Source organism: Crotalus tigris, unplaced genomic scaffold, assembly GCF_016545835.1.
Source record: "Crotalus tigris isolate CLP2741 ecotype Arizona unplaced genomic scaffold, ASM1654583v1 scf7180000017994.786943, whole genome shotgun sequence".
In the NCBI taxonomy this organism is placed as follows: domain Eukaryota; kingdom Metazoa; phylum Chordata; class Lepidosauria; order Squamata; family Viperidae; genus Crotalus; species Crotalus tigris.
This window is the reverse complement of record NW_024096761.1, coordinates 436648-464351: the sequence shown is the minus strand read 5'-3', so window position 1 is coordinate 464351 and position 27704 is coordinate 436648. Positions and strand designations below refer to the sequence as shown.

The 27704-nt window shown below is 36.9% G+C and overlaps 2 protein-coding genes and 1 non-coding gene across 5 annotated transcripts in view; 1 reads left to right on the top strand and 2 right to left on the bottom strand.

The window, feature by feature from the left end:
* Positions 1-14960, top strand: part of SH3D19 (SH3 domain containing 19) — a 66775-nt gene extending 51815 nt beyond the window's left edge. For 2 of the 3 annotated variants that reach the window (XM_039346419.1, XM_039346418.1), the window contains exons 14-21: positions 135-207; positions 703-833; positions 4099-4157; positions 4776-4963; positions 6922-6971; positions 7243-7429; positions 10805-10902; positions 11276-14960. In XM_039346419.1, coding sequence (XP_039202353.1) covers positions 135-207; positions 703-833; positions 4099-4157; positions 4776-4963; positions 6922-6971; positions 7243-7429; positions 10805-10902; positions 11276-11392 — 903 coding nt within the window. In that variant the 3' untranslated portion in view covers positions 11393-14960. The remainder of the gene's footprint in view (positions 1-134; positions 208-702; positions 834-4098; positions 4158-4775; positions 4964-6921; positions 6972-7242; positions 7430-10804; positions 10903-11275) is intronic. The other variant, XM_039346417.1, reaches the window with a different exon arrangement.
* A 2341-nt stretch (positions 14961-17301) lies between these two features.
* Positions 17302-20662, bottom strand: RPS3A (ribosomal protein S3A). Its single transcript, XM_039346428.1, has 6 exons — positions 20506-20662; positions 19537-19640; positions 19049-19236; positions 18528-18736; positions 17716-17825; positions 17302-17455 (listed from the first exon to the last, which is right to left on the bottom strand). The coding sequence occupies exons 1-6, from the start codon at positions 20565-20567 to the stop codon at positions 17334-17336; spliced, it is 795 nt and encodes a 264-aa protein (XP_039202362.1). The 5' UTR covers positions 20568-20662; the 3' UTR covers positions 17302-17333.
* LOC120309316 lies at positions 17590-17656 on the bottom strand. Its single transcript, XR_005557061.1, has one exon. It is a non-coding gene; the product is annotated as a small nucleolar RNA SNORD73 (small nucleolar RNA).
* Positions 20663-27704: the final 7042 nt, after the last annotated feature.

Here is a 27704-nt window from a genome sequence, read left to right as displayed (position 1 = left end):
GGCTGTATTAAACTCTAAATTGATTCTCTTTAGCTTTGGGGGATTTTGCACTTGAAATCAGTGAAGAAAGTATTTTACTCAAGAAATTATAGAATATTGGGTATCGTAATTGCCAAATCTGTTGTGTTTTTAAGGATTCAGCTAATATGCAGAAGATGAGTGATTCAAATGTTCCTCATGCAATAGTGCTGCATAATTTCACAGCAGGTAAGAAGTGACATCAGAGTAAATGAAAATATAGTTTTGCTTTTTGAACGATTCTTAATATACGTTGGTTTACTGTTTGCATTATACTAGAATTTGAATCCCTTGATTGTACTGATCTTAAGGCGTGTTAGTTGTTAAAGGGCAATTGCCATGTCCTGACATTAAATTCAAAACCTTTTGCTTCTGGCATATTCCTTGGTGGGAAGACTGGTGGGGAGAGAAATATTAGCAAATGCTTGAAGCCTCTGTTCTTAATGATTACAGTTTCACTTTTTTTCCTTTGGTTTTTCTGCTTAGGTTGCTTTCTTCTCCACAGAAGAGTTTCATCACTTTCTTTTTGTACTCCTTAGTAAAAGAGCAATTACTTTTAATGCTATTAGCTGCCTGTTCCTTTGGCCTATATTTATGTAATGTAGCTACCAGAAATAGATTTTAGCCTAAGTGAGATAGCCTAAGCTATCAACTAAAACAGTTTTAATTTTTATTTTTCTATAGAGCATAATGATGATTTGGACCTTAGTACTGGAGACACAGTTTTTCTTCTGGAAAAAATAGATGATGAGTGGTATAGAGGAAAATGCAAAAATCGTACTGGAATTTTTCCGGCTAGCTTTGTCAAAATTGTTGTAAGTGAAATATATTGTATTTCATTTGGGTTCACATTTGAGTTCTAATTTAATTTTTTTCTTGTGCATTTTGTTGAGCATATCATGCAGTTAAATCTTGCTTGAGTGCACAAAGTAGATATCATATTTTTTGTAACATGCAGCAAATCTATTTAAATTTGCATCTTTCTTGATCTTTATGGTTTTCATTTTCACAATAAATTGAAATTAAGTGTGAAAATACGCTTTACTTAATTCAAATGTGCTCATAAATTAACCAGGGTACGTAGTGCGGTTTTGCTTTTAGATTTTTCCTGGGTGTATCTGATATGATTGTGTTCCCTGGCTCCATTTCAGTATTATAATCACATGTGAATGACTCACCAATAAAATTTTGTAATATTCAGTAAAGTCATGCAAAACTGAATGAAGTTTGAAGGACACTGCTTGATCCACTGTGATCATCCAGAGATTTAGAGTGCAATGTCATCAATATGCAGAGATCCCTCCCTTGATGGAGCTAGAAATTGACTTTATGACTTTGATCCTTAGGTCCAGGATTGGAAAGATCGCTATTTGGGTTGGGAGTAGTATTTCTTCAAAGGAAGGAAGAGAGGAACAGAAGCAGAAAGAGATAGGTCCACTAGAAGTACAAATGAGGAGGATCTTTGCTAAATTTCAGTTGGTATATTAATATTCTACCAGCTACGCTGGATTAGCACTAACAATCTTACCACTATATCATTGCTTAACATTTTGTGTGATCCTGATGATAATCCAAAAATGTCAATCCCCATATATCTGATATTAGTAAGGAAGGAAGAATAACACGGATTTCACTAGTGGGTATGGGGTGTCAGTTTGGTATAAATAGAGATTTTTTAATACTGTAATACGATTTTTAGTTTTCCATTTTAGTGAGTTAATTAACGTGAAGTCTTTAAAACATCTTTTCCCTGAAATGTCCTTCCAGAGACAATCATTTTAATTTATCAGATGACTTGGTCTAAGCCAGTGCTTCTCAACGTTTGTGTGACGGTGACCCCCGTCACACAAACGTGCCGCGCATGCGCGGCGGCGCCCCCATGCACGGCAGCACCCCCATGCGTAGCGCGCATGCGTGGCGGCGCCCCCCGAGGGGGAAAAATGGCGGATCGGCTTGTTTGGCGACCCCCGAGAAATGGTCGATCGACCCCAAATGGGGTCGTGACCCATAGGTTGAGAACCGCTGGTCTAAGCTTTCCCAGAATTTCTTTTTAAAAAGCTGCAGCAGAATAATAGAGTTGGAAAGGACCTTGCAGATCTTCTAGTCCAACCCCCTGCTCAACAGGAGATCCTACACCATTTCAGACAAATGTTGTCTAATCTCTTCTTAAAAACCTCCAGTGACGGAGCACCCACAATTCTAAAGGCAAGCTGTTTCACTGATGAATTGTTCCCACTGTTCTCCTTAGTTCTAGGTTGGATCTCTCCTTGATAAGTTTCCAATTGTTACTTTTTGTCCTGCCTTCAGGTGTTTTGGAGAATAGGTTGACCACCTCTTATGTATGACAGCCCTTCAAATATTGGAAGATTGCTATCATGTCACCCCTAGACCTTTTTTTTAGTTTGACTAGATATACCCAGTTCCTGCAACCATTCTTCAGTTTTAGCCTCCAGCCCCCTAATCGTCTTTGTAGATGTATTTGTAGAACATTTTTTCCTTTTTTTCTTACCTGGCCACAGTATTTTCAAGACTATGGTTAGCTGGAGTTCCTGCCATCAGGGAAACAGCAGTGGGACTATCCAGCAAGTACAATACATTAAGAATATCATACTAGAGACACTGGGTAATATATTATTACAATCAGATACTTAATTTTTGTTTTCTTTTGTATGAATAAAATGGTAGAATTTGAGACATATATTTTTTTGGTGATGAAAGGAGAAAAACCCTACTGAAGTGTATAAAGTTTGAATAACAATGCTAACCGCTATGAAGGGAAAACATTCATAATAGACCACAGTGTCAATTAGGAGCAGAAAGCAAAAGCAAAAAATTGTAATTTTTAAAATTACAAATAGTGTTGATTTTAGTCATTATATGAGCAATCAAGAGAGGATTGTTAGCATAAAATTTGTAGTTTCCAAGAAATGAAAATCAGAAGGAAGTACAATGGTGCATCTTCTAATTTGCTGACTGAAGAATGACAACAAAACAAAACCTCTTACTAAATTTTTGTAAATGCTTAGCATTTCCATATGACGAGATACAGTTAGAACTGCAGTTTGACCAAGCAAGTTTGATAAAAAGTAGGCTTCTTGTTCAAATTCAAAGGCCAACAGAAAGCACAGGAATATCCCTACATCCGCTTTCTAACAATTCCTTTTTTAAAATTCTGCCTTTATTATTTTTATAAATACAGCTAGACCTCAACTTACGACCACAATTGAGCCCAAAATTTCTGTTGTTAAGTGAGACATTGGCTGTGGGTTTTGCCCTATTTTACGACTTTCCTTGCCACCGTTGCTAAGTGAATTGCTGCAGTTGTTAGTAACAGGGTTGTTAAGTGAATCTTACTTCCCCATTGACTTTGCTTCTGATAAGGTTGCAAAAGAAGATCACATGACTCCAGGACCTGCAACAGTTATAAATATGAACCACTTGCCAAGTAACTGAATTTTGACCACATGACCATGGGAGTGCTGCAGTGGTCTTAAGTGTGAAAACTGGTCATAAGTCACTTTTTCCATTGCTGTTGTAACTTTGAATGGTCACTAAATGAAATGTTGTAAATTGAGGACTACTTGTAACTCAAGGCAGCAAACATACCTCCTCCTCCCTCCTCCTCCTATTTTCCCCACAACAATCCTGTGAGGTGGGTTGGGCTGAAAGAGAATGACTGGCCCAAAGGTACCCAGCCTGTTTTCATGCCTAAGGTGGGACTCGAACTGACAGTGTTCTGATTTCCAGCTTGCTGCCTCAATCACTAAACCAAACTGGCGACTGGGTTTTTAGGAACTCAGAGAGGTATGGATCTATGCAATCCTCGACTGCAAGCAAGTCAACCGTGCTCTCACAGTCACTGCATTTGTGGGGTTGGGCCACCTTAATGGCTTGCAGGGCTATCTTCTGAAACTGCAGTACAATCCAGGATAAAGATGTATTTGATTTAAACAACTGCAGCGTCTTGCTGTGTACCTTCCTGACCTTTGAAGGAGGAATAGAGCCCTAATAATTTTTTTTAAGAAATTAATTAAGGTACATAGATAAAATAGTTAAATATTCTTATGGTCTCCTTCCTAGATTGATACTCCAGGAGAAAACAGCTGGAAAAAGGAGCAGCTTTCACCATCCAATATTGTGTAAGTTTTCAGAGAAGTGTTGGCTTTTCAGTCTCGAACACACAGATTTATTTTCCATTCATACAAAAGTATTCTGGCTACCACTCACAGCAAGTAAAATCCTATCTTGGAGACTTCAAACACAGAATAATTCTTGGAAAGGGAATTATAAAATAGCATACCGTAGAACATTACAAAACAAAGTCACAGGATTGTTTAAGGATTTTAAATTGGTGTTTAAATATTTAGCGTTTGGATGGCTTGCCGTGTGTGCATTTCTGTGTGTATGTGTCTGTATATACATGCACATACACACACATGAATTTTTTTTTTACTATTTCTACTACAAGTACAGATACAATATATGATAGAAATATATATGTGATGACAAAAAAAGAGATTGTGTAGTGTATATTTCTTTGAAGTTCTAATAGAGAAATCATTCAAATAAGAAATATGTGATAAAGGTCTAATAAACAAATATAAAATTATAAGCCTAAATGATGTAAGATGATTTTTACTTTTTTGTATTAATAATGAATATATATTTAATGCAGTTGACTTCGAATAATAAGTGAAACAAATGAATGAAAGAATGATATTTTTCCTTTTACTATTTTTCTTTCTTTGTTATTTTAGTGGCTCAAGATGTAGAGCTAGATTTGAATACATTGGAGACCAGAAAGATGAATTAAGTTTTTCAGAAGGTGAAACTATTATTTTAAAAGGGTATATTAATGAAGAGTGGGCCAAAGGAGAGCTGAGAGGTACTTCTGGAATTTTTCCCTTAAATTTTGTGGAAGTTATTGAAGATCTGCCTGAATCAGGTAAACACAAACAAAACAAACAACTAACAAACTGGTGAACAAAAAAAACAGCACCTCACAGTGGATAATTAATGTGACAAAATGTCTTATGTAATAAAGACAATTAAATATTTGGGTATAGAAAAACACATACCAAAATTAGAAATGTTAACCTCCTTCATTGATATTTTATATATTATATAAATCAGTATTTTTGCATGTTCTATTATTGGTCATGCTGTGCTTGTGTTAACATAAAATCATGACTTTAAACATTCTCGTGTTTCCCCAAAAATAAGACTGGATTTTATTTTTAATTTTTTTTGCCTCCAAAAGAGGCACCAGGTCTTATTTTCAGGGGATGTCTTACCTCCGGCACCGACAGCCCCGCCCATCTGGCCCATTTCTTCTGGAGCCGAAGGAGCAGCTTCATTCTGCAGCTGCATTCCAGCCTGCATTTTGCAGTCAGCCTTTCCAGAAGGCCTATGCAGCTGAGTACCTCAGCCACAGAGGTCTTGCAGAACCGACCTATGGATTGAATCCATAGCTTGGTTCTCGGCTGCAGAGGCCTTCCAGAAAGGCCTGTGACTGAGAAATGGTGGCCTGGCTGCAGAAGATGCCGCAGAAGAAATGGGCTGGCGAGGAGAGGCCTGCCCGCAAGGTAAGTGAGTGTGGGGCGCATGGGGCAGATCCACCCCCCCGCCCTAGCTTGATTTTTAAGTGGGTGCCTTGCCCCAAAACTAGGGCTTATTTTGGGGGTAGGGCTTATATTAGGCCCACACCCAAAAATCAAGCTAGAGCTTATTTTTGGGGTAGGCCTTACTTTCAGGGAAAACAGTATGTATGCTATAGATACACAATGAAAGAATACAGTATGAGTTGAATCATAACACTTCTACAAAATTTTATAATAGCTATTGTACAGGTAGTCCTCACAACAGTTCATTTAGTTATATTAAAATCATAAGCACAATAAAATCCCTTCGTTATAATGGCAATAAAAAGAGACTTTTGACCGTTTTTCATACCTATGACCATTGCAGCATCCCCATGGTCACATGATCAAAATTCAGCCTCTGTCATATTTATGACAGTTGCAATGTCCTGGGATCATGTGATCATCTTTTGCGACCTTCTGACAAGTAAAATCAATGGGGAAGCTAGATTCACTGAATAACCGTGTAACTAATTTACAGTAACTGCTGCAGTGATTCACTTAATGCTGACAAGAAAGGTAAAATGGGACAAAACTCACTTAACAACCGAATGCTTGGGCTCAATTGTAGTCATACGTTGAGTACTGTCTGTATACATGTGTGTGATATACTAGTGTTAGATTGTATTAAAGAACCATTCACTGCATTCTGTCTTATCATTCAATCCTAAAATTGTATACAGTCTCCAAAATACTTGGGCCAAAGAATGTCAGAAATCACATGCTTGTTTAGAAACATGCAATTTGAGAAAAATCACCCTTAAAATATATCAGCACTAAGATAACTTTTGCTGGAATGTGTCTCTCAGGCCTACGATAAGTTTTCTACAGGTTTTTTTCCCCTTTAAAAGCAATGACAGGGTGGGATGCAATAGAACATTTATAGTGAAAAGTTCACAAATCTCACCAAATTGAGAGGTAACTCTGTTTTGTTAAATAAACCTCATCTGTCTGGGTTCACAAGACACACTAAGCTGATTTAATGGCAAAATCGGCTATACAATTTATAAATCGGTTAACTACAGTTTATTAACTACAATGACTAGGTTTGCCCAATATGCAGAGTGTAAAACAAACAACAAACAACATTATTAATGTGATAAATGAATCCAACCATTCTGTTTCAGACTTTCAACAATTGTTTCTTGAAGTTGTTTTTCTCTGTATGTATTATATTATGAATATTACTGGTAGAGACTATATTTAAACTCTGAATAGTATTAAAAATATTTGATAATGTTGATTTGTTAACCTTTTATTATAGATGATGGCAGCTTCCCACTGAGGAGTAAACATTCAGGATCAATGACACAGGTAATGTATTTATCATTTTATAGCATGTAATCAACCAGACACAATCAGTTATTCTAATATATACATTAGAAGAAACAAAAAGATTCACCAACTTTGTTTATTGCAGAGTTAAAAATTACTTTTCCTAATATGTTAATTTATTGCATTAAAGTAATTAATTTGTTTAAGTTTATTAAATGATGTGTATAGAGTTCATTGGATAGACTGTTGTTTTCTCAGTAACACTAGAAAGTTTAAAGCTTACATGCATATTATTTCTTTGTTTTCAAAGCTGGAAGGACAAGCTGGACAGTGGTGTAATGCTCTTCATGATTTTACAGCAGAAACACAGGAAGATTTATCATTTAAAAAAGGAGATTGTATCTTAATATTAGAACAACTGGATTCAGAATGGTATAAAGGAAGGCTAAATGGAAAGGAAGGCATTTTCCCAGCTGTGTTTGTTCATGTTTGTTCAGGTATAGTGCTGAAAGAAAAATGGAACTGTTTTCATCCTGTTGTACAGGCTATAAAGATACAGGTGGTCCTTGATTTACAACTGTCATTGAACCACAATTTCTGTTGTGTGTCATGATGATCATAAAGTTGCTCAATTTTACAACCTTTTTAGCAACTGTTATTAAGGGAATATGATATTGTATTTCCCCGGAAATAAGACCTATCCCAAAAATAAGTCCTAGCTTGATTTTTACGTGTATGCCTAATATACCATATTTTCCTGAAAATAAGACCCAGTCTTGCCTCCAAAAGAGGCAATAGGTCTTATTTTCGAGGGGTGTCTTTTCCATGGTATCATCTACCCAGCCGACCCACTTTTTCTGCAGCTGAAGGAAATGTCTCTGCAGCTGAGAATGGAGCTCCATATTGACGCATGCTGTGCCCCCCCCCCAGCCTGCATTTTGCCATCAGAAGCCTTCCGGAAAGACCTCTGATGGCAAAATGCTGGCTAGCGGGCACCACAGAAGAAATGGGCCGGTGAGGCAAGTCAGATGTCACTGCATGGGAGGCCTGGCTGCAATGTAAGGGTGCGGCCACGTGGGACAGCTCCACCCCCCGACCCCCACCCTAGCTTGATTTTTAGGCTTCCGCCTTGCCCCCAAACTAGGGCTTATTTGGGGGGGGCTTATATTAGGCCCACCCCCCAAAAATCAAGCTAGGGCTTATTTTCAGAGTAGGTCTTACTTTTGGGGAGACATGGTAAGACCTGCTCCCAAAATAAGCCCTAGTTTGTGGGCGAGGCACGCGCTATGCTGGGGGTGGGGGCGTAGAGCTGCCCAATGTGCCCTGCATCTGCTTACTTTAGGACCACTGCAACCACTGTCATTCTGCTCTTGAATTCTGCAGCCACTTGTGGCTGGATGCCACATGGCACATTGCACTGGTGCAGCAGGATGCCGCATGGCTCATCACATCGGTGCCACTGCTTGCAGCAGGAGGTCACAAGTGGCAGCACCGGTGCGATGCTCGTTGTGGCATCCTACCATGAGCGATGGTACCATCACTCTGCCCCGCGTGTCCTCCTACCGTGAGTGGTGGCATTGGCACAGTACATCAGACAGCAGCACGACAGGTGTCAGTGCACAGGAGGTCCAGCTATGGCAGTCCTAAGGTAAGTGGGTAAGACATCCCTAGTACTTATTTCGGAGCCCAAAAGAAAATAAGACTTATTTTCGGGAAAACATGGTCATAAAATGAATACTGTGGTTATAAAGCAACCACTGTGGTTGTAAAGCAACCACTGCAATTGTAAAGCAAACATCGGGTTGTAAAGTGAACTCATTGTTCGTTAAAAGATGTGTTTGGCCAGAAATGAAATAAATGGTAGTTGCTGAAAAAAAACACAAATTGCAGTCATGAATGCAAAGTGCTGCAAACAGCCAGAAATGCAAGCTGGTTGTCAAGTCCTCTGCATGTGATTGTGTACAGGGATGTACATGGGAACTTCCCCATGGACAGGGAAGGTACATAGTGATATGATCTATGTGTACAGGGATGTACATGAGAACTTCCCCATGGACAGAGGGATGTACATGGGAACTTCCCCATGGACAGGGAAGGTACATGGTGATATGATCTATGCAAATACAATTTTTAAAACATTCCTATTTTAATATTTAAGTCTGTGCTCATTTTGATGATGGAAACAAAAATAAGTCTCCCAATATTTTGTGGAATTATTTAGTACTATACTATTGATGTTAAAAAAAATATTCTCATTCATATAAATCACTATACAGCAAAAACTCTTAGAAATCCCTAGATTAGTAGATATGCTTTTGAACAAAATGTTTTGGCCAAAAAAAAGATCATACAAACTATCATTTTTACAGTATTTACAGATACCCTTGAAATTTTCAATTGAGGAATGTCCAAGGTGTCTGAGGAAAATGGGATGCGGTACTGAGAGCTCTGAGACTTACTGTTATTCTGCTAAACTCTTAAGTCATGGAGGCTTTTATTTGTTTCTCTTTTCATTTGTTCTTTTTTTCTTATTATTTTAAATGACTATTAAGCAAAAGAAATGTTGCAGTGCCTTACAGTTTGAAGCAAATATCTTTCAAACAGACTGAAAGTAAGCTTATTTTGTGAAGTGTTTAAACTGATAGCTTTAATTAATTGTGGAATTTGGCTAGGAGTTTCTTTTTCATTCTTCTCAGAAAAGATATGTAAAATTGCTGAAGAAATCTGCATTCTTGCCATATTGGACTTGGTATCTCAAAAACAGTATGCAGAACAACAAACTTGCTGAGGTAGAATTAGAAAGTTAGACTGCTATACTATACGTTCGTAATATGCAAACACAATGTTAGTATTTATAAGCTTACTTGGATTCTAAAAGTTCTGGCATTCAGTTTGGTGTGGTGATCAAGGTGCTGGCCTAGAAACCAGGAAATGGTGAATTTAGTCCTACTCTAGGCATGCGGCTGGCTGGGTGACTTTTGGCCGGTCACTCTCTCTCAGCCCAATCTACTGTATAGGTCAGGGGTAGACAACCTTGGCTCTTTTATGACTCGTGGACTTCAACTCCGGCTCAGGAATTGTGGCAGTTGAAGTTCACAAGTCATAAAAGGCCAAGGTTGCCTACCCCTGGCATAGGTTGTTGTGGGGAAAATAAGAGGAGGAAGGAGTATTAGATATGATCACTGCTTTGAGTTACTTACAAAGTAATAAAGGCGGGATAAAAATCAAATAAGTAAATTCTCTGTGATACAAGTAGCATATAACTATCTCACATACTTGCAAAAGATAATCATCATAATAAATGCGATCTCTGCCATTTCATACAGAAAAGCATGATGATACCCACAGTCTGCTCTCATAAATTACGTAGAATATAATAGCTCATTTACTGTATTCTGGTAGTGTGGCTAATGTGCCTTGTAACCTGATCATGAGCATACCCTGGTGGTAAAATCTGGAATAATTTAAGAGGTCAATTAGAATCCTCCCAGTGACTTGATATTATTCCAAGGCAACTTTCTTTGTTAATGACAAAGGTAATAAATGAAGATTTATGACATGAAAAAGTAATTAGTGTTTGCTTTTGTCCAATATAAGAATAATAGTTTTATTTCCCCTGGAAAATTAAAAAAAGTATATTTTTATTCATATTTGATAATTACAAAAACGTTTTGTTTTTCAAAAATGCAAGTAGATATGTTTTCAAAGGAAAAAGGCATAAGTTAAACTTGCAGTGTGTGTGTCATGAAAAAGAATTGTGTTGTTCATTCCCTTCAGTCAGTTAATCTCAAACCAGATTAAGATATTTGCAAAAAAAAAAATCTTATATTATCCCAAAGATAGAAATTTAATTGGATCATCATATCTTCCAGGTGGAATGCAGTCATCACAGCCTCAGGAAGGGAAGAAAGCAAAAGCTAAGGCCCTGTATGATTTTCATGCAGAGAACATAGATGAACTTTCTTTCAAGGTAAGCATATTTAAACATACAATTATGTTACTACAATCCATAAAAAATGCTTAAATAAAACTTAACCACTTATTTTTTTCCTCTAAGAAATTGTCTTTCTCATATAGGGATTATCTAACTGTAAAGCTTCTAGCTGTCCTAACTTTTTCTAAAGAATATGAGGCCTACTGTGATTTTTTTTCACTTGAGGCATTTTGTTCATCTAGTATAAAACACTGTTTACTTATCAGTTATTTTGATCTGATATAAAACTAATTTAATTTATAAGTATCACTTGGGAGAAGAAAGAGTCTACAGTTTTTAAGAGTATTAAGTATATGTGAAGGATATCATGAAAAACAAATAATGTTGGTTTCAATTTCTGTTTCAACAGGCTGGTGATATCATAACAGGTCTTGAATCTGTAGATGAAGAATGGATGAGTGGAGAATTACAAGGCAAATTTGGAATATTTCCAAAGAATTTTGTCCAAATTCTACATCTTTCCTAAGGTGAAATCCAATTCTGGAGCATTGTTTTACAAGTGAATATGCTGGAAGAGAAGCACGTTATATTCTTGATGGCAGAAAAAGAGTGCTACCTGTGATCATTTTATCTATACTATCAAATGCATTTTTGCACTATTTTTGTAAAATGTTTACTAGACTGTACAATATTTTGTTTTTAGTTTATATTGAGCAGACCTTGAGCAGATTTTTTTAAAAACAAAAGGAATACAAAGCCTTATTATTTAAACTTGGTGCATTTCAATCATTTTATATTCTTTCTGTGGGGGCGCAATGGCTTATCAGTTAAAGATGCTGAGCTTGTCAGCTGGAAACCTGACAGCCCGGGTTTGAGACCCAACGTGCCATGAAATGGGGTGAGCTCTTGTTACCCAGCTCCTGCCCACCTAGCAGTTAGAAATCATGCAAAGACAAGTAGATAAATAGGGACCACTTCAGTGGGAAGGTAACAGCATTCTGTGTGCCTCAGCAATCAGTCATGCTGGCCACATGACCATGGAAATGTCTTCGGACAACACTGGCTCCCTTGGCTAAGAAATGGAGATGAGTTCCGCCCCCTACAGTCAGACACAATTGGACAGGGGAAACCTTTACCTTTACTTTTTATTCTTTATGTGAAGTCCAATTAACTATTACACTGCTCAAGCAAGTTTTTTTTTTTACAATACATATCCCACACTATAGTTTGTGAGTCAAGTTTTCAGAAACTGAAATGTTTTACCATATGAAAACATTAAATCCTGATACATAAACAAGATTATCACAGTAAAACGTTTGGGGTTTTTTCTTTACTTAAACCAAGTAAGTCAAGTTGTTTAAGAATGCATCAATTACTTTTAGTGTGGATTCAAGTATCCTGAAACAACTGGATGCTGTGGATTTACGTGCCTTAGACTAGGGAAGACCATTAGTCTGTTTGATCCAGTTTTCTATCCTAGCTACTAATGGCTCTCCAGGATCTTTCAAACAGTGCTGAATCCCAATATTTGCTGCCTGTCCTTTTTCAATGGGTAAGTGCAAGATATATACAAGAGAGCTGGGCAAAGGAATTGAAGAGGATGATTGTAATGTTCAGCAGGTGTAAAATGCCTGCTCTGATTAAAAGTACCCACAGTTTTTGCAAGCCTCATACTACACATGCACATGCTTTAACACTTTGCGCAATCATAATGTATAATAACTGTATATATTTTATGATAAGAAAGGCTGGTAACTTTTCTTATTATTCTCAGCAAATAAAATTAGACTTTTAGAAATTTCTTACTTTCTACAGACAATGGGTTGTGTTGTGTCATAAATCTTAATTTATATCTAGAGTAATTTTTCAAAGATTCATCTTTTTTCTTGGATCCTTTTTTTAATTTGATATCATTTTGGATCTTTTAAATTCTGTGATGCTCCCTATTGCCTTATTTTTATCAAATCTATTGTCAGAAATTAAGTATGTTCAGAAAACTATCAATGATGTGATGGAAGAATATGTTTCATGAGTCTTGCTGCCATGACTATCTTATAAGAATAGATATTATTATAAACTTGTACTACAGCCTGTATTGTCTTGTTATCTCCATCTCCAACTTTGTAAATGTAATTTAATATAAAAAGTGCATCTTGACATTAAACTTCTAAGTCCCATTTTTGCCCCATATTTCTTAAGATCGCATTCTTTAAAAATGCTGATATCGTGTCAGTTTTGCCATAAATTAATATTAAATGTTTATAAATCTGATAGTGGCAAAAGATAAACCTAAAACATAGTTCCTCCTATCTCTCATGAGTAAAAAGTGCTCCAAATCCATTCTTTCTTTTTCTAATACCGCTATTACATTTTGACTTTTCACTTTGTGGCCTTGATGAAAGAGTACTTAAGCACATAATCACAGCTTTGCCTATACTTGGTTGAAACTTTACTTTTGTGTGTAAGAGATGATTAACAAGAATAAATAATGAAAGTTCAATAGTAAAACTATCATGTGAACAAACCTAATCCCAAAGGATGAAAAAGGAGAATTCCTGTTTCTCTCTCCAAACTCTATCCTTTTGATAGTAATAGGGTGGGGGGAAGCATGCTGGAACAGCTTCCCTTTGCAGACCACTTACACTCTTCTTTTCCAGAACTAATAGTTAGCTGCTAAGCCATAAAATACATAGCTGCCTGTATTCAGAAGCCAGCTTCTCATTGTGATAAGCAGGCTTACTGCAATTCTTTCTGGTTTGCGAGGAGTGCTTTGATCACAATCCATCCATACTTTTAATTAGGGCAGACTTTAAACCAAAGTACACTTTGGTTTGAAGTTTAGCATATTGTGCAAATCAAATTTTCTGTATTTTAGAGGTCAAAAGCAATGAAAAAACTTGCATTTTGCTTTTGATTCAATGAATGTGTTGCTCATTCTTAAAACGGTAGTTTACTATTTTAATTTTTTGAAGTTTCCTTTATAATGCTTTTTGTACACAATGGCGTACTTTGGCACTTATAAAGGCTATTGATGTCATTGGACAGTCACTAATATTAATCAACATTTCTATTTAAAAACTGGAGGAAAATACATACCTGTTCAGGTAATTGACTTTGAATGTTATCTTGTTCCCTAGTTGTGGTCATTCTTTAAGAATAAAATAGTTACATGATATAAAAATAGTTAAATAATCAAAATTCAGCTTTCCATTAGGGAGATGTATGAGCTGAAGTACATGAAAATAGTATTATTATCAAGTACAGTAATGTGCAATTGGTTAGTGAAGGCAGAACCAACCCACTATTCACAACGGCAACCTTTATTGCCATCTCATATTTTGCTGTTTTTTTTAAGGAATGATGGATAATTTTTTGTTGTATGTCAGATGCAGTATTTAGGCTTTTGAGGGTCATTGTAAGTGCTGTCTGAAAACCAATGTCTACCAGATTGAATGCAATGCTTGTTAAAAATCACTTTCATAATTTTTTTACTCCTATATTTTGTATTTTGCCATATTCATCTCAACATGTAATTTTCAAGTGATTGAGAAATAATTGTTTTATGTTACTAATGAAAATGCACTAATATCTTTTTTCTACATTAGTAAATATGCCTTTTATATTTATCGTTGTTTAAAGTAAGCAAGCGTTCACCTGAGCAAGCTTTGTTATCTTACCAATCTATGTATACAGATTGCCAAATACAGCTATTTCACTTGAAGAGTGTCATCTAAAGGGTTCTTAATAGTGTTAATAATGTAGATAAATACTAATGACATTCCCATTTAAGAAACTGGCATCAGTTTCTAGAATGTGGCCATAAAGTATTATAGATCACATGCTATAAGATTCTCAAATGAATAGAAGTACAGCAGTTAGCTGAAGATACAAACACTATATTATGTATATAAAATGTGAACCAGGTTATTATAGTAGCTATTTAATCTCCAGATCAGTTTAATAAATTTTCTTCAAGATTACACAGATCTGTACAAAAATACTTTTGCTTCGGGAAATATTAATTAAAATGTTCCTCAGCTTTATGGCATTTGTATATAACCAATAAATGTGTTTGTTGCAAACAATGAACTGTGCAAACTGGAATGAAATTTATCATAAATGAATGCAGTTTTAAAAACTTCACAATTAAAGGAAGTTTTCTTCCGTTTGATTTAATGCATTTAAATTTTACACATTCTCTAAGGCTCGAACTGATTGGGAATCAAAGCCCAGAACCAGTAGCTGACAGATTAGTGGCACCAAGGTAGCACAATATTGCTAGTGTACTGGTTAAGACCCATATTCAAAATCCTTTCTCTACCTGACTACATGTTGGTCAACTTTGGATTCATTGCCTTCTAAATCCAACATAGCAGACAGAGTTGTTGGGAGGGATAATACTTAATTGGGAGTATTATGTATGAGGTCTTGAACTTTCAAAAAAAAAGGAAAGACATAAATGCAGCAAATAGGGCTGTGGTTTTAAAAGCTATCAATGTGAAATGGAAATTCTCCATTTCTCATCTGTATAAATAAGGCTAAAGGCATTATTTGAATATAATGTAAAATAAACCCACTGAAATTGGTTTACCATTTCTACTAGATTTTTTAAAAATCTGCCTTGAAATCGTTTTAAAACTTTAGATCCTCACAATAGAAGCTGCAATAATAATAAAAAATCTCAATATCCCTTTCCAGAATATTTTATCTCCCCTCTCCATATTACCAGTTTAGTACTTCTTTTTGTATAAGAGTGGACACCTCCTTCGGTCCTGCTGAACATTTTATACAAACTCATCTCTTGGCTTAGAAAGCTCGAGATACTTACAACAGCCTATTCTAGTCATGTTTTAAACATCTTTTATTCAATGAGATTTTTCCATAGAAGCAACATAGACTTGATTAGGTTAAGCTCAACAATGAAGGAATTTAGCTGAAAATATTTAAGTGTACTGGAATGAAGTTTAAATGTTTCTTGCACTCTTTCAAACATGTAAAATCATATGGCATGCTACATGAAGGCCATGAGTTCCTGCGCTGGGATAAGGAATGAGATGACTGGAAGGTTCTTGATACATCCAGAATTATTATCCATGGATTTTCAGGGATTCAGTCTTCCACTTAGTTCACATTATTCAAGAGTCATGCATGTCTTTACTGAACATTTTTTGCGTGTGCTGTCAGTTTTGACTCCTAGCTGCTGCCTGGACACGTTCCTGTAACTTTCTTGGCAAGATTTCCAGAAGCATTTTGCCACTGCCACCTTCCTAGAGTTGAGAGTGTATAACTGGCCCTCACTGGGCTGGACTCATGTCTAAGGCAAGACTAGAATTGGGAGTTCCAGTAGAGTTAATATTCATTTAAATTGGCGAGGGAGGGCCTTGCATTAAAGTTTGCCAACTTAAAAAGTGTAACCTAGCGATTAGTCTGTATTAAGTTACACTTCTCATAAAGGATCAATTTTGCAATGTGAGGAAACTTTTTCCAGTAGTTACAGCTCAATACATTAGCTATACCTTTTGTGCAGTCACTCATGCCCTGGTCACTTCTAGTTCAATTACTCAACTACATGGGGCTACCCTTGAGTATCTGGAAGCTACAACTGGTACAAAAAGCAACATGAGTTGTGCTGATTTCTGGTTTGCTTCCAGGTCCAATTTAAGCTGTTGGGTCATCTTTGAAGCCCTTTATGGTATGGGACAAGGTTATTTGAGGAACCACCTTGCACAATAGGACTAACCTGCCCTACTCGTTCCAGTGGAAAGGGCCTACTTCTAGAAAATTCTAAAGAACTGCAGCTGGCAGGGTCCAGAACAGTCTTTTCCACTGTATTCCCTATTCTCTAGAATATTCCATCAGAGGCGAGATCTACACTCATACTCCTGGACTTCTGGAAGAGTCTAAAAACTTGGCTATTGCTTGGCCTGGAGATCTGACAAGAGACCCGATATTGGAGGTGACTGACAGGGCAGAAAAGAGTCTTGCCCCCCAGACTGCCCATCATCTTGGTTCTTAACTTTTAATCTTTTTATTCTAATTGTTTTTTAAGACTTTTTAACTTATTTTATTTATTGTAGAGTTGCTACATTAGTGGAATGGATAGCATAGAAATAAAATACTTTCACAAGACTAGGAGCCATATCAATTACAAATGCACTAATAACCAACAGTGATAATAAATTATATGCAGAATATCTTTAAAAATACTTAGCTTTGGTACACCATTACCTGGAACTTTAAAAAAAAATGAAGCATGAAAAAAATCCGAAGTAGAATGTATGCTTTTTACAAAGTTACTGAACATTCAGATAGCATCATTACCCAAATTGCAACACTTGATCAGTGGATCAATGGGTAGTTGAAGTTGTTTAGCAAATTGTAGGATGCATGTAAAATATGAGTAATTGTTCGATAAAAATGCACATTACCACTCTATTTATATTAAGTCTTTTATTCTGTATTTGATTTCAGACAGATTCTTGCACAGGGGGTTCATATCCATCAGCTCGTTCTACTTTGGCACCAGTTTCATCACCAGATGGTTTTCCAGCACCACCACCTTCACCATGCAGCTCCATCAACTTGCCCACTACAAATAATCAAGAATGTAAATTAATATATATAATTCCATACTAAGAGGAAGGGTGCTATATTTTCTATTAAAATATTCACTGTTCATTATACATCTTACACAAACTAGTAAATATCCTTGTGTTTTAAGGGAATGTCAGCATTGGGATAAAGTAATCATTTCTTCATCTGGGACCGAAACAAAGTGTCATCATTCATTCCCATTTCAAGTAAATTACAATCAATGTTAATGCAGTATTTTCAATGACACATACTTACATTCAAACTTGGGCTTCTTGAGCATTTTGACTTTACGAACATAGACATCGTGAAGGGGATAGATTGATTGACATGCTTTTTCTATGTCTTTACCAACGCTGTCTGGAATCCTAGAATCGTAAGAAAAAAAATTTCATTTTGAAGTCTCCAAACTAGTAATTAGACAAAAACCAGCAGAATTACTAGTGACTGTGGAATACATTAAAACAAATATGTGAGGTAGAGAAAAATAATCTTATATCATAAACTGGAACCTAACCCTCTGCATTCACAAAGAAACTTCCATTTATTCATCTGAAATAAATGTGAATATTAAAATGTCAATGACTTGTCTTATACAATATGCTTATCTACAATTTGAATAAATTATATTCACATAACACATTAATATAAAGCAAACAAACTAGATTATAGATTAACTCAGCATAAAGCAAGGCAATGAGAATGGTATCATTCCATGTGTGGCTCAATAAAATATCAAGAAAATATGTGCACATCTACTTACACCATACTATAATTTATTTGGCCATGGCTTAGAATGTTGACATCGAAACCAGTCAATTTACTTATTTCATTAAACCATTGCCTTATAAATCCACCCAAATCTAATCTTACGAATAATCTCTAGAAATATAAATTATAATTTTCAGTTCTTTAAAAGGGACACTTAGTTATTTGAATTGTTACAGAATCTAAAACTTTACTAACAATATAATTAAATAGCAAATCAAAAAGATAAGTTATTATAAATTCTAAAGTAGCATGCCATTTGAGACTGTCTTACTAAACATAGATTTAAAAATTCCACCTACAGCTTATTGACAACTTCTTTCAAGTCATTTGTTTGTACTTCACGTGTCATGATTTCCACCATTTTTTTGCGGATTTGGCGGACCTGTTGATGCTGAGCATAGGAAGTCTTGCGAATCTGGTTGGTTCTTTTCTTGGTGAAACCAACACAGAAAAGGCGTAGAAGATATCCATCTGTAGTTTTAACATCGATGTGGGCTTCAATCATAGTCTGGAACATTTGAGTTAGATATGTTAACACATCAAATTACTATGTTTGGATGAGATTGCCTACTTTTAAAGCATTTATACAAGATAACCATGTTCACAGGAATTATTGCAAAGTACACTTAGGAAGCATTTACATATTTATATACCAGAATACAGATAAGAACTAGCAAGATTTTTGGAAACTTTTTAAAATTCTGGATCTGGTGATATATGAAAATAGCTGATGAACAATCATTTTACTTGCCTCCATCAACAAAAAAAAAATTACAGTATTCATTGTCCAGCTTAAGTACATACCAATACTTATACTAACCTGCCATTTCTTAACCATTGAACACATTTTATCTCGTGTGAGATCCATGCCATGAAAGTTTGTCAGGCAGTTTTTCCCCTGGACATCCTCTGTAATCAGCTTGAATTTACGGAAGGCAACTTCATCATTCTGTAGGTCAGCAAGGCTTACTTCAAATACACGGCCTTTCAGCCCATCAGAGGCAATTTCTATAAATATTAAACAGTTAACTTGTTCATAAAAAACACCACTGAGTTATATATGACTTTCTAAGATGTATTTTAAATGGTCCTCTGCATTCAAAATAATTAAATCTATATATAATTGTAAGCCATCCAAATCGCTTTATAAAGTGAAAAGGGAAGCATATAAATTTAATATAGTAATATACAGTAAAATACGTAAACCTAACATCAAAACAGTAATAAAGATGTTATTTGGTTAGTGTTTAAGAGTTTCAGAAATATAGCATAACTTAAAAGCCAGCATTTCTTGTTTTGGTAACTTACTCGTTCCCTGAGTCCTGGTAACTAATGTCTTTCCAATGTTTCGAATATTGAACATTGCTGGAGCCTTGACATCATACCAGTCCTTCTTTGAGAAGGGGTCCACCCTGAATTTCAAAATAAGAAAATGATCAGAAGGACCTTTTTCATATTTAGGCTTGCATTTTCTAGCTCAGGGGTCCCCAACTCTGGCAACTTTAAGACTTGTGGACTTCAACTGCCAGAATTCCCATGGCTGGCTGGGGAATTCTGGGAGTTGAAATCCACAGATCTTAAAGTTGCCAAGGTCGGGGACCCCTATTCTAGCTGATCCAAGAGCAGCTTGGAATGCCACTTTTTTACCAATTATTTTTAGGAAGGTTTGAATCAAACATCAAGTCTTAAGTGTAACAAAGTCTGGTAGCTTTACTAAAGTAGCATTTTACATGCACAAATCAGGAATAGGGCGATACACAGCTAAGGATACTATTTCTCGCAAATATTTTATTTAAAAGCAATGCACATAAACTATCATACTTAACCCTAACCTGTAGGACGTTAGGCCTCCACATTATTCTTACTGCAAATCCTCAAGCATCCTTCTTTGCATCAAACATCTATTCCCAAATTTGCATCCGAAAGCCACTGGAGCTTTCATCCCAAAGAGTGGTACCATCTAGATTCCAGACTGCTTGGGTTTATTTCTCGTCGCCTCGAGGGCAAATGCACAAGACCCCTTAATTTTAGGCAGTTGACGAAATAGAGGGAGAGCCCCGCAGGTTTTTCTTGCGCCCATTCCTGACTTGCTAGTGCCCACGCGCTGGCTTTTGCTGGAAGCCGCCACGTCAGCACCTATTTCCTTTGGCCGCTCCCTCCTCCCGTCCCTTCCCCTCCCCAATCCAATCAACATCGTAGGCATCCGATGGTCCTGGGCCGCGAGTCCCGCTCAACCGCATTGCTTTCATCCCAACGCTTCTCCCATCCGCCACTTACACTTTCTTCTTTGCACCTTTCTTGCCTCCTTTGGTGAGCCGCTTGTTCTTCCCTACCGCCATAGCACCGCACCGGGATCCAAAGAGGCCGGAAACCGTAAAAAACGCGATATTGCGCGAGAGCCGGATCACGTGAGCGTGACTTCCGCGACTTGCAGAAACGCGCTCGGCTTATCTCAGTCGTTGGCGCGAAATCACAGCGGCCTCTGGTGGGGATAACTCGGTATTCTGGATCGATGGAACATGTGAGCCGTCAGCGTTTAAGAAATAGGATGTGCAGTATGTGAATTAGCATGGGAAGAAGACATATTCATAAATGGGCTGGCATAGAAAACTTACAGTGTATGTGTGCCACATTAGGCGCGGGCAATCACAAGTGCATATTTTGAAGATATACTTTGATGCATATTTTGAGTATATACTTTGCTGTCACAGTGGCAACCTGTCCAAAATAGTACTTACCTTTTTAGCTGCTGCATCATATTGTTGGCTCCTGTTCAGTTTGTGATCTAGTAGAGTGGTGAAGGGAATCTTCGTGTGCAGGTAAATGCTAACTCTCCTGCTTAAGTAATGGGTAGTATAAAACACATTGCCTTATTGCTTTGGTCCAGATCATTGATAAAAATGTTCAGCCACATAGGGCTCATGACTGAGAGCTTACAGTCACTCAGGATGACCCTCCAAACTGATGTAGGAATGCAGTCTGCGTGGACATTCAACAAATTATGAATCCCTCTAAAGCAGGGGTGTCACACTGCTGGCCCATGGGCCGGTTGCATCATACAGAGGTTGCGCCCACTCCTGCTCTGGCAGTACAAAAAAAGTTGCGATATGTTGCATCATGTGACACGGCAAGTTTTGACACTCGTGCACTAAAGGTTCCATTATCTAGCCTAGAGGTGTCAAATTGCCAGCCCACGGGCCAGACGCATCACAAGGAAACCATGCCCATCCCATTGCCAGCAATGGGGAAAAAGCTCCGAGACGTCAAGCAACGTCGCATGACGTCGTGAGTTTGACATGTCTGATCTAGCCCAATGTTTCTTAAAGTGTGATCTGAGGACCCTTGGAGCGGTGTGGGGTCAAATTATTTCTCAGATATTAAAGAAATTTGCAAAAATTTAAAACAATATTCTCATTAACTTATATGTTAAAAATAAAGCTATTCTGATGAAAAATATTTTTGTTAATATCAAATGGGTTAGGGCAGTGATGGTGAACCTTTTAGAGACCGAGTGCCCAAAAACTGGACAGCCTCCCTGGCCCACCCCTGCTCTGCCCCCCGCTCCGCCCACCCGCAGGGCCACTCACCACAGATTGCCCAGGCAGCCTTGCAGCACCATGGTGGCCACGCCCTCCGCCCACACCCCGCAGCATCATCTGCACATCATGGGGTGCGAGGGCAGAGTCTTGCCCCTGCTGCCTGGCTGCCATGTTCTTGGCTGCGCTGCTCTGCGTGGGTCACACTTGGGGGAGCCTCCCTGGGCAGGCTGCTGGTGAGGGGGTTGCGGGGGGAGGTGGGGCTGGGGCAACAGCGCGTGTGCCCACAGAGAGAGCTCCGAGTGCCACCTCTGGCATGTATGCCATAGGTTCGCTACCAGTGGACTAGGGTTAGGGAGCAAGCCGATTGTTAAATGAGTTGTGCCCAATTTTATGACCTTTTTTGCCATTGTGGTTACATGTATCATTGCTGTTGTTAAGTGAATCATGTGGTCATTAAGTGAATATAGCTTCCCCCATTAACTTTTTTGTCAGAAGCCATCTGGGAAAATCACAAATGGCAATCCTGTGACACCGGAATACTCCAAACATTGTAAATACAAACCACTTGCTAAGTGCTTGAATTTTGATCATGTGACCGTGGGGATGCTGCAACAGTCGTATGTGTGCAGACTGGTTGCATGTCATTTTTTTCAATGCCGTTGTAACTTGAAATGGTCACTAAATGAATGGGTGTAAGTTGAGGACTACCTGTATTATTATTTTTATATGATTCAATAAATCTAGAATGCATCCATTTTAATTTTTAATATGTTAAATATTGATAAATATAACCCATAAAAATTATGGGGGTCCTCCATAATTTTTAAAAGTGGAAAGGGATCCTGAGAGCAAAAAGTTAAAGAAATACTGATTGTTGCAATTTTATTAATGTGGACATTGCAAGAGACTTGAATGCTCTGTGGAGATCAAGCTATACTATATCCACAGTATTTCCTCAGTCCATTTAACCAATAATTTAATCAAAAAAAGGAGATGAAGTTTGTCACAAATTGTTTTAATCATTATTACCTAAAAAGGAAGGACATGGAGCAGAGCTACTAGTCTGATAAAATTTTCTAACCTGATACACCAGAATTTCTGGAGCATGTTTTAGGAAGATAGTTACTGATTACTTAGAAGCAGCAATGCCCCAAACAATGGGGGAACAGTTTTAGTTGCTTCAATTACATGATCTTCAATTAACATCAATAGAAAGTTTATAACCATTTAAATATATATATTTCACAATAAATATAGGTGGGCTTCAAATATTACAAGTAAGGTGTATTCACAAAAACGTGCAAAGATATTGTTTTATAACAAACTATGATACTTAACAATCACAAAATCTGCCAACCATATCTTGGCTTAGCGTGTTTTGTGAACCCAATCTGGTATCAGCTTATAGTTCAATATGTTGTCCAAAAATAAGAACTCAGTTTTTTCTCTGCTTCACAGGTGTGAAGAACATAAAACAGTTTTGTTGTTGATCGTGTTCATGTCCATTCCCAATAATTTGACCTGTTAATTGGACTTACCTCTTAATAGGCAGTTTTAGTTAGGATTATGCAGTATACAATACATAGAAAGTTACCCATACATTCTACATAGGAAAAAATATTTCCATATGCATCTCTATGGACTGGAAAAATAAAGATTTCTGTTTACCTCTCTGTGTTTTTGTTCTTTTGGCTATTATAGGCTGCTGGAATTGGGTATGTCTAGTTTAATGAAGAGAAGGACGAGGGGGGACATGTTAGCAGTATTCCAATATCTCAGGGGCTGCCACAAAGCTATTTTCCAAGGCGCCTGAAGGCAGGACAAGAAGCAACGGATGAAAATTAATCAAGGAGAGAAGCAACCTAGAACTAAGGAGAAACTTTCTGACAGTTAGAACAATTAACCAGTGGGACAACCTGCCTCCAGAAGTGGTGAATGCTCCAACACTGGAAGTTTTTAAGAAGAGACTGGTCTGAAATGGTATAGGGTTTCCTGCCTGAGCAGAGGGTTGGACTAGATGACTTCCAAGGTCCCTTCCAACTTTATTATTATTATTATTATTATTATTATTATTATTATTATTATTATTATTATTATTTCTGTGGTAGCTCAATCATACAGAGGTATTTTTATATAAGCTTACATACTCACATTGAATCTAAGTCATGACCCTGGCTTGTGTTGGAGGCTTCATGTTGAATCTAGCATTTATCTGATGTGCAAAAATATTGAGATAGAAGATATATCCATTAAATCATTTTCTAGTCACCATAAGCTACTTAGTACTGCTTGCAATTGCAAATGGTTATCACATGATCACAAGGTACTTGGCAACTGGTCATAAATGTGGATTGCCAAGCAGCTGAAATGTAGATATGTGAGGGGGCGGGGGGGGGGCTGGCATGATGTTTTACAATGGTTGGAAGTGTTTTATGGGCTCTAAAGTACCTGTTCCAAGACTGTTATGACCCTAAATGGTCTTTTAGTGACTGATCAGACTGTAAGTCAATTGCCTGTATTTGACATGTATTTTGTCAAATTATAGTTTGCTCCCAAGACAGTGCAAATATCAAAAGATTTAATGTATGTTACCCTGTGATAAGATGGGCAGCCAATAAATTTAATAACAAATAAATAATAATAAAATAATGAATATTCTAAAGGGGCCAAGGAAGGAGAATTCCAGGAAAAGGGAATTATCAAAATTTGTTATTAGTCAACAAATAAATAGTGAGAATAATATAATTCAGGACTTGGAAAGCCAAATCTTCCCTCATTAGTAGATGGCTGCATATTTAAAAATATATATTCCCTGTATATTTTTATTTTCTCTTTTCCTTTCTTTTAAAATTTATGCATTTTTATTTTTGTATACTATTAGCAAAAACAATTCAGTACTATATATATCAACTTTTTTGTTATTTCAACCCATTAAACTTTATTTTTTAAAACTGAAAAAAAAAGAAAATGTATTTGTACTTGAAACTGCGAATAGTTGTGTTGTTTAACTTCTTATAAACAATGTGAGCTGGGGACAGTAAAATGCCTAGATTTGTGCTTAATAATAAACTTCTGTTTCTAATCCTTTATATATCTTTTTGTTCCTTGTTGCTATACCAGGTAGAAAACTCATGACACTAATCCAGGAGATTTTGGTGTGATGTGTCATGAGACTTGGTGTACACTGCAATACAGAAGTGGCATCAACACAAATTAGGTTATGCATCAATGTCACCATTCATATCATTCCCGATGCTTCATCGGGAATAGCTCTTCAGGGCAAGAAAGAGCTGCAATAAGAAATGTGGGCATTTGTTGTTCATTCGTTAAGGCTTGTCTGACTCTTCACAACATGCTTTAGCGACTCCCCTTGACCATAGCATGCCAGGCCCATGATCTCCATTGTCTCTTGGAGTTTGCTCAAATTCATGTACATTGCATCAATGACACATCTCATCCTCTGCTGTTCCCTTCTCCTTTTGCCTTCAATCTTTCCCAACCTCAGGGTCTTTTCCAGTGAATTGTCTCTTCAATATCTGTCCTTCCAAAGAACAGTCAGGGTTGATTTCATTTAGGATTGACTGATTTGATCTCCTTGCAGTCCAAAGGACTCTCAAGAGTCTTTTTCAACACCTCAATTTGAAAGCAATATGGGCATACTAGTCCCCATTACTGTATCTTCCTATTTGTGTTGTTTTGATTCCCAGCTTAGCTTCATATTCCTCTATTGAAAAATAAAAAATGTCAAATGAGGTAATAAGGAATTTATCTCTGACCTATTTTACCTTCTATTATACTAATAGTTCATATTATTTAATTGTTCATATTAGTAGACTTTATGAAATCTCTTCTAGTAGCTTCATTTGTCTGACATTGTAATGGTACTCACGAATCAATCAGAATTCTCAGAACAGAGTACCTTTTATATAAAACAGTGGTCCTATAATGTTCCTTCATGTTAGAGATGTCAAACTGTCGGCCCTTGGCCCGGCCCGGACGCATCATCGGAAAACCACGCCCACCCCATTGCCGGCAATGGCAAAAAAGCTCCGATACGTTGTGCGATGTCACGTGATGTTGTGAGCTTGACTTGTCTGTTTTATGTGGAGATTTTGCTTTGAAATATTTATAAATGCAGGTAATTATTAAGCATCTTGCATATCACACCAAAGAATTATTTGTCCTGCCAGATTAACAACTGCTATCCATATTAATGAAAGGAAGGCATAATAGCATTCTGATGCCAGATAATTTATGTCCTTGACCATTGGTGAAATGCGAATCAGCCATGAATATGGAACCATAGTTATTTGATTTTGCACACTAATAATTCCTTAGTTATCTAAATTTTAGTGTGAATCTGATACTCTTTTGTTTTGATTTCTTGGCCTATCACTACAAACCTCGAGAGGATTCATTAATATCTGTTCCAGAGCCATTATGACTGGGAGGCTATTGATAAAGCTCTGTTTTGCCAACCCTAATGAATATATTTTACTTATCTTCCAGAAACATTCTTTCAGTTTTATTCTGCCCAAAATATTTTTCCTTTTTTCCCTTGTTTATTCCCAATTGAAATGAACAATCGCACTTTGATTGTAAATAACATGGCACATATTATTTACATGCTGATGGGAATGAAGCAAAACATACATACATACATTTTGTATGCTAGATAAATGCCAGGTATTTTTGGATCTTAGTAGTTATATGAACAAAGTATCCATTGTGTAAAGAACCGATGTTGTATGAAAATGCCGCTGTGTATTGCTTCCTGGAACCAATTAACAAGGAGAACCGAGGTACCACTGTAGAGAAACAGAATGACCATGGGCGGGCAAAAAGCAGAATGAGCAGGAGCAACTTATTACCCTCTGCCAGCTTCTCCATTTAATTGCGTTGCCTTGTGAAAAGCTGGCAAGGAATAGCAAACCTTTCTTCCTCCCATCACCCTTCCCTTGTTTGTGATGGGTGGTGTCTGAGTTTGGGAAGCGCGGCTTTTGAGTCAGGATGGGTACGTGAAAGGTACTGCACAGATCAGGAAGGGGATGCGAGGATGTGGTGTAGGTTGGGAGTGCAGAACAGGTGCAGCATGGGTTGGGGATGAAGTATGGGGGTGCAATGTCAGGAAGGGCGCATAGGGTGTGTAAGAGGAATATTACCACTATAATATTTAATGATTTACACAATGCACTAAGCCATAGTTCAATCATAAATCACAATTGGCTATATTTGTAAAGCTGAAAATAATAAACTCAATAAATATTGGCTGAATCGTTATCTACTACCATTTTGTAATTGGTTACCATCTGTATAGCACATTCAAAAATGTCTACTTCTGTGAACTGTGAGCTTTTATAATCAGCTTTTTAAATAACTTTATTTTAAAAATGATAAATAATTGCTGTTTTAAGCTGTACTTCTTTGTCACTAAAACATAGCCTTGTTGTATCCAGTTGGAACAATAATATTATTTATCAAAGTAAACTTAAAACCCACATTTTATCTCTCACACAATTGACTTATGTATCCCTTGAAGAAAATAAATGTTGAAAGTTTGCCAATTTTTGTCCACTTGTGCTATAGTATTTTTTTCACAATACAGTGATTTTTCAGAAGACAGAATCTACTGCTTAAGCTTTGCATAGAATTATATAGTCAGCACACAATATTTTACTTGCAAGGAACAAGACAGTTGGAATAGAGAGGTTATCTTTCAGTACCAATCCCAAAGAGGCAACATGATACCGGTCCCTCAACAAAAGAGGAAAAATCCAGTGTTGAAATTTTGCAGTGTGAGAAATTGGGTTAATTCCGCTTGTAAAGGCAGAAAGAAAACTTAATCGAATATCCATTGATTCATAGGAAAGTGATTATTGTCATATTTATTAGGTAAATCACGTAAAGATACATTCTTAAGAAAGAACAACTTTCATA

Bases quoted from the DNA above. Each gene is read 5' to 3' on its own strand.
- RPS3A (XM_039346428.1), bottom strand. From the start codon at position 20,567: ATGGCGGTAGGGAAGAACAAGCGGCTCACCAAAGGAGGCAAGAAAGGT. The intron at 19,237-19,536 runs GTAAGTTACCAA...TAATATTTATAG, and splicing joins TACCAGGACTCAGGGAACGA to AAATTGCCTCTGATGGGCTG. The intron at 17,826-18,527 runs GTAGGTGGAATT...TTACGATTCTAG, and splicing joins AAAGAAGTTGTCAATAAGCT to GATTCCAGACAGCGTTGGTA.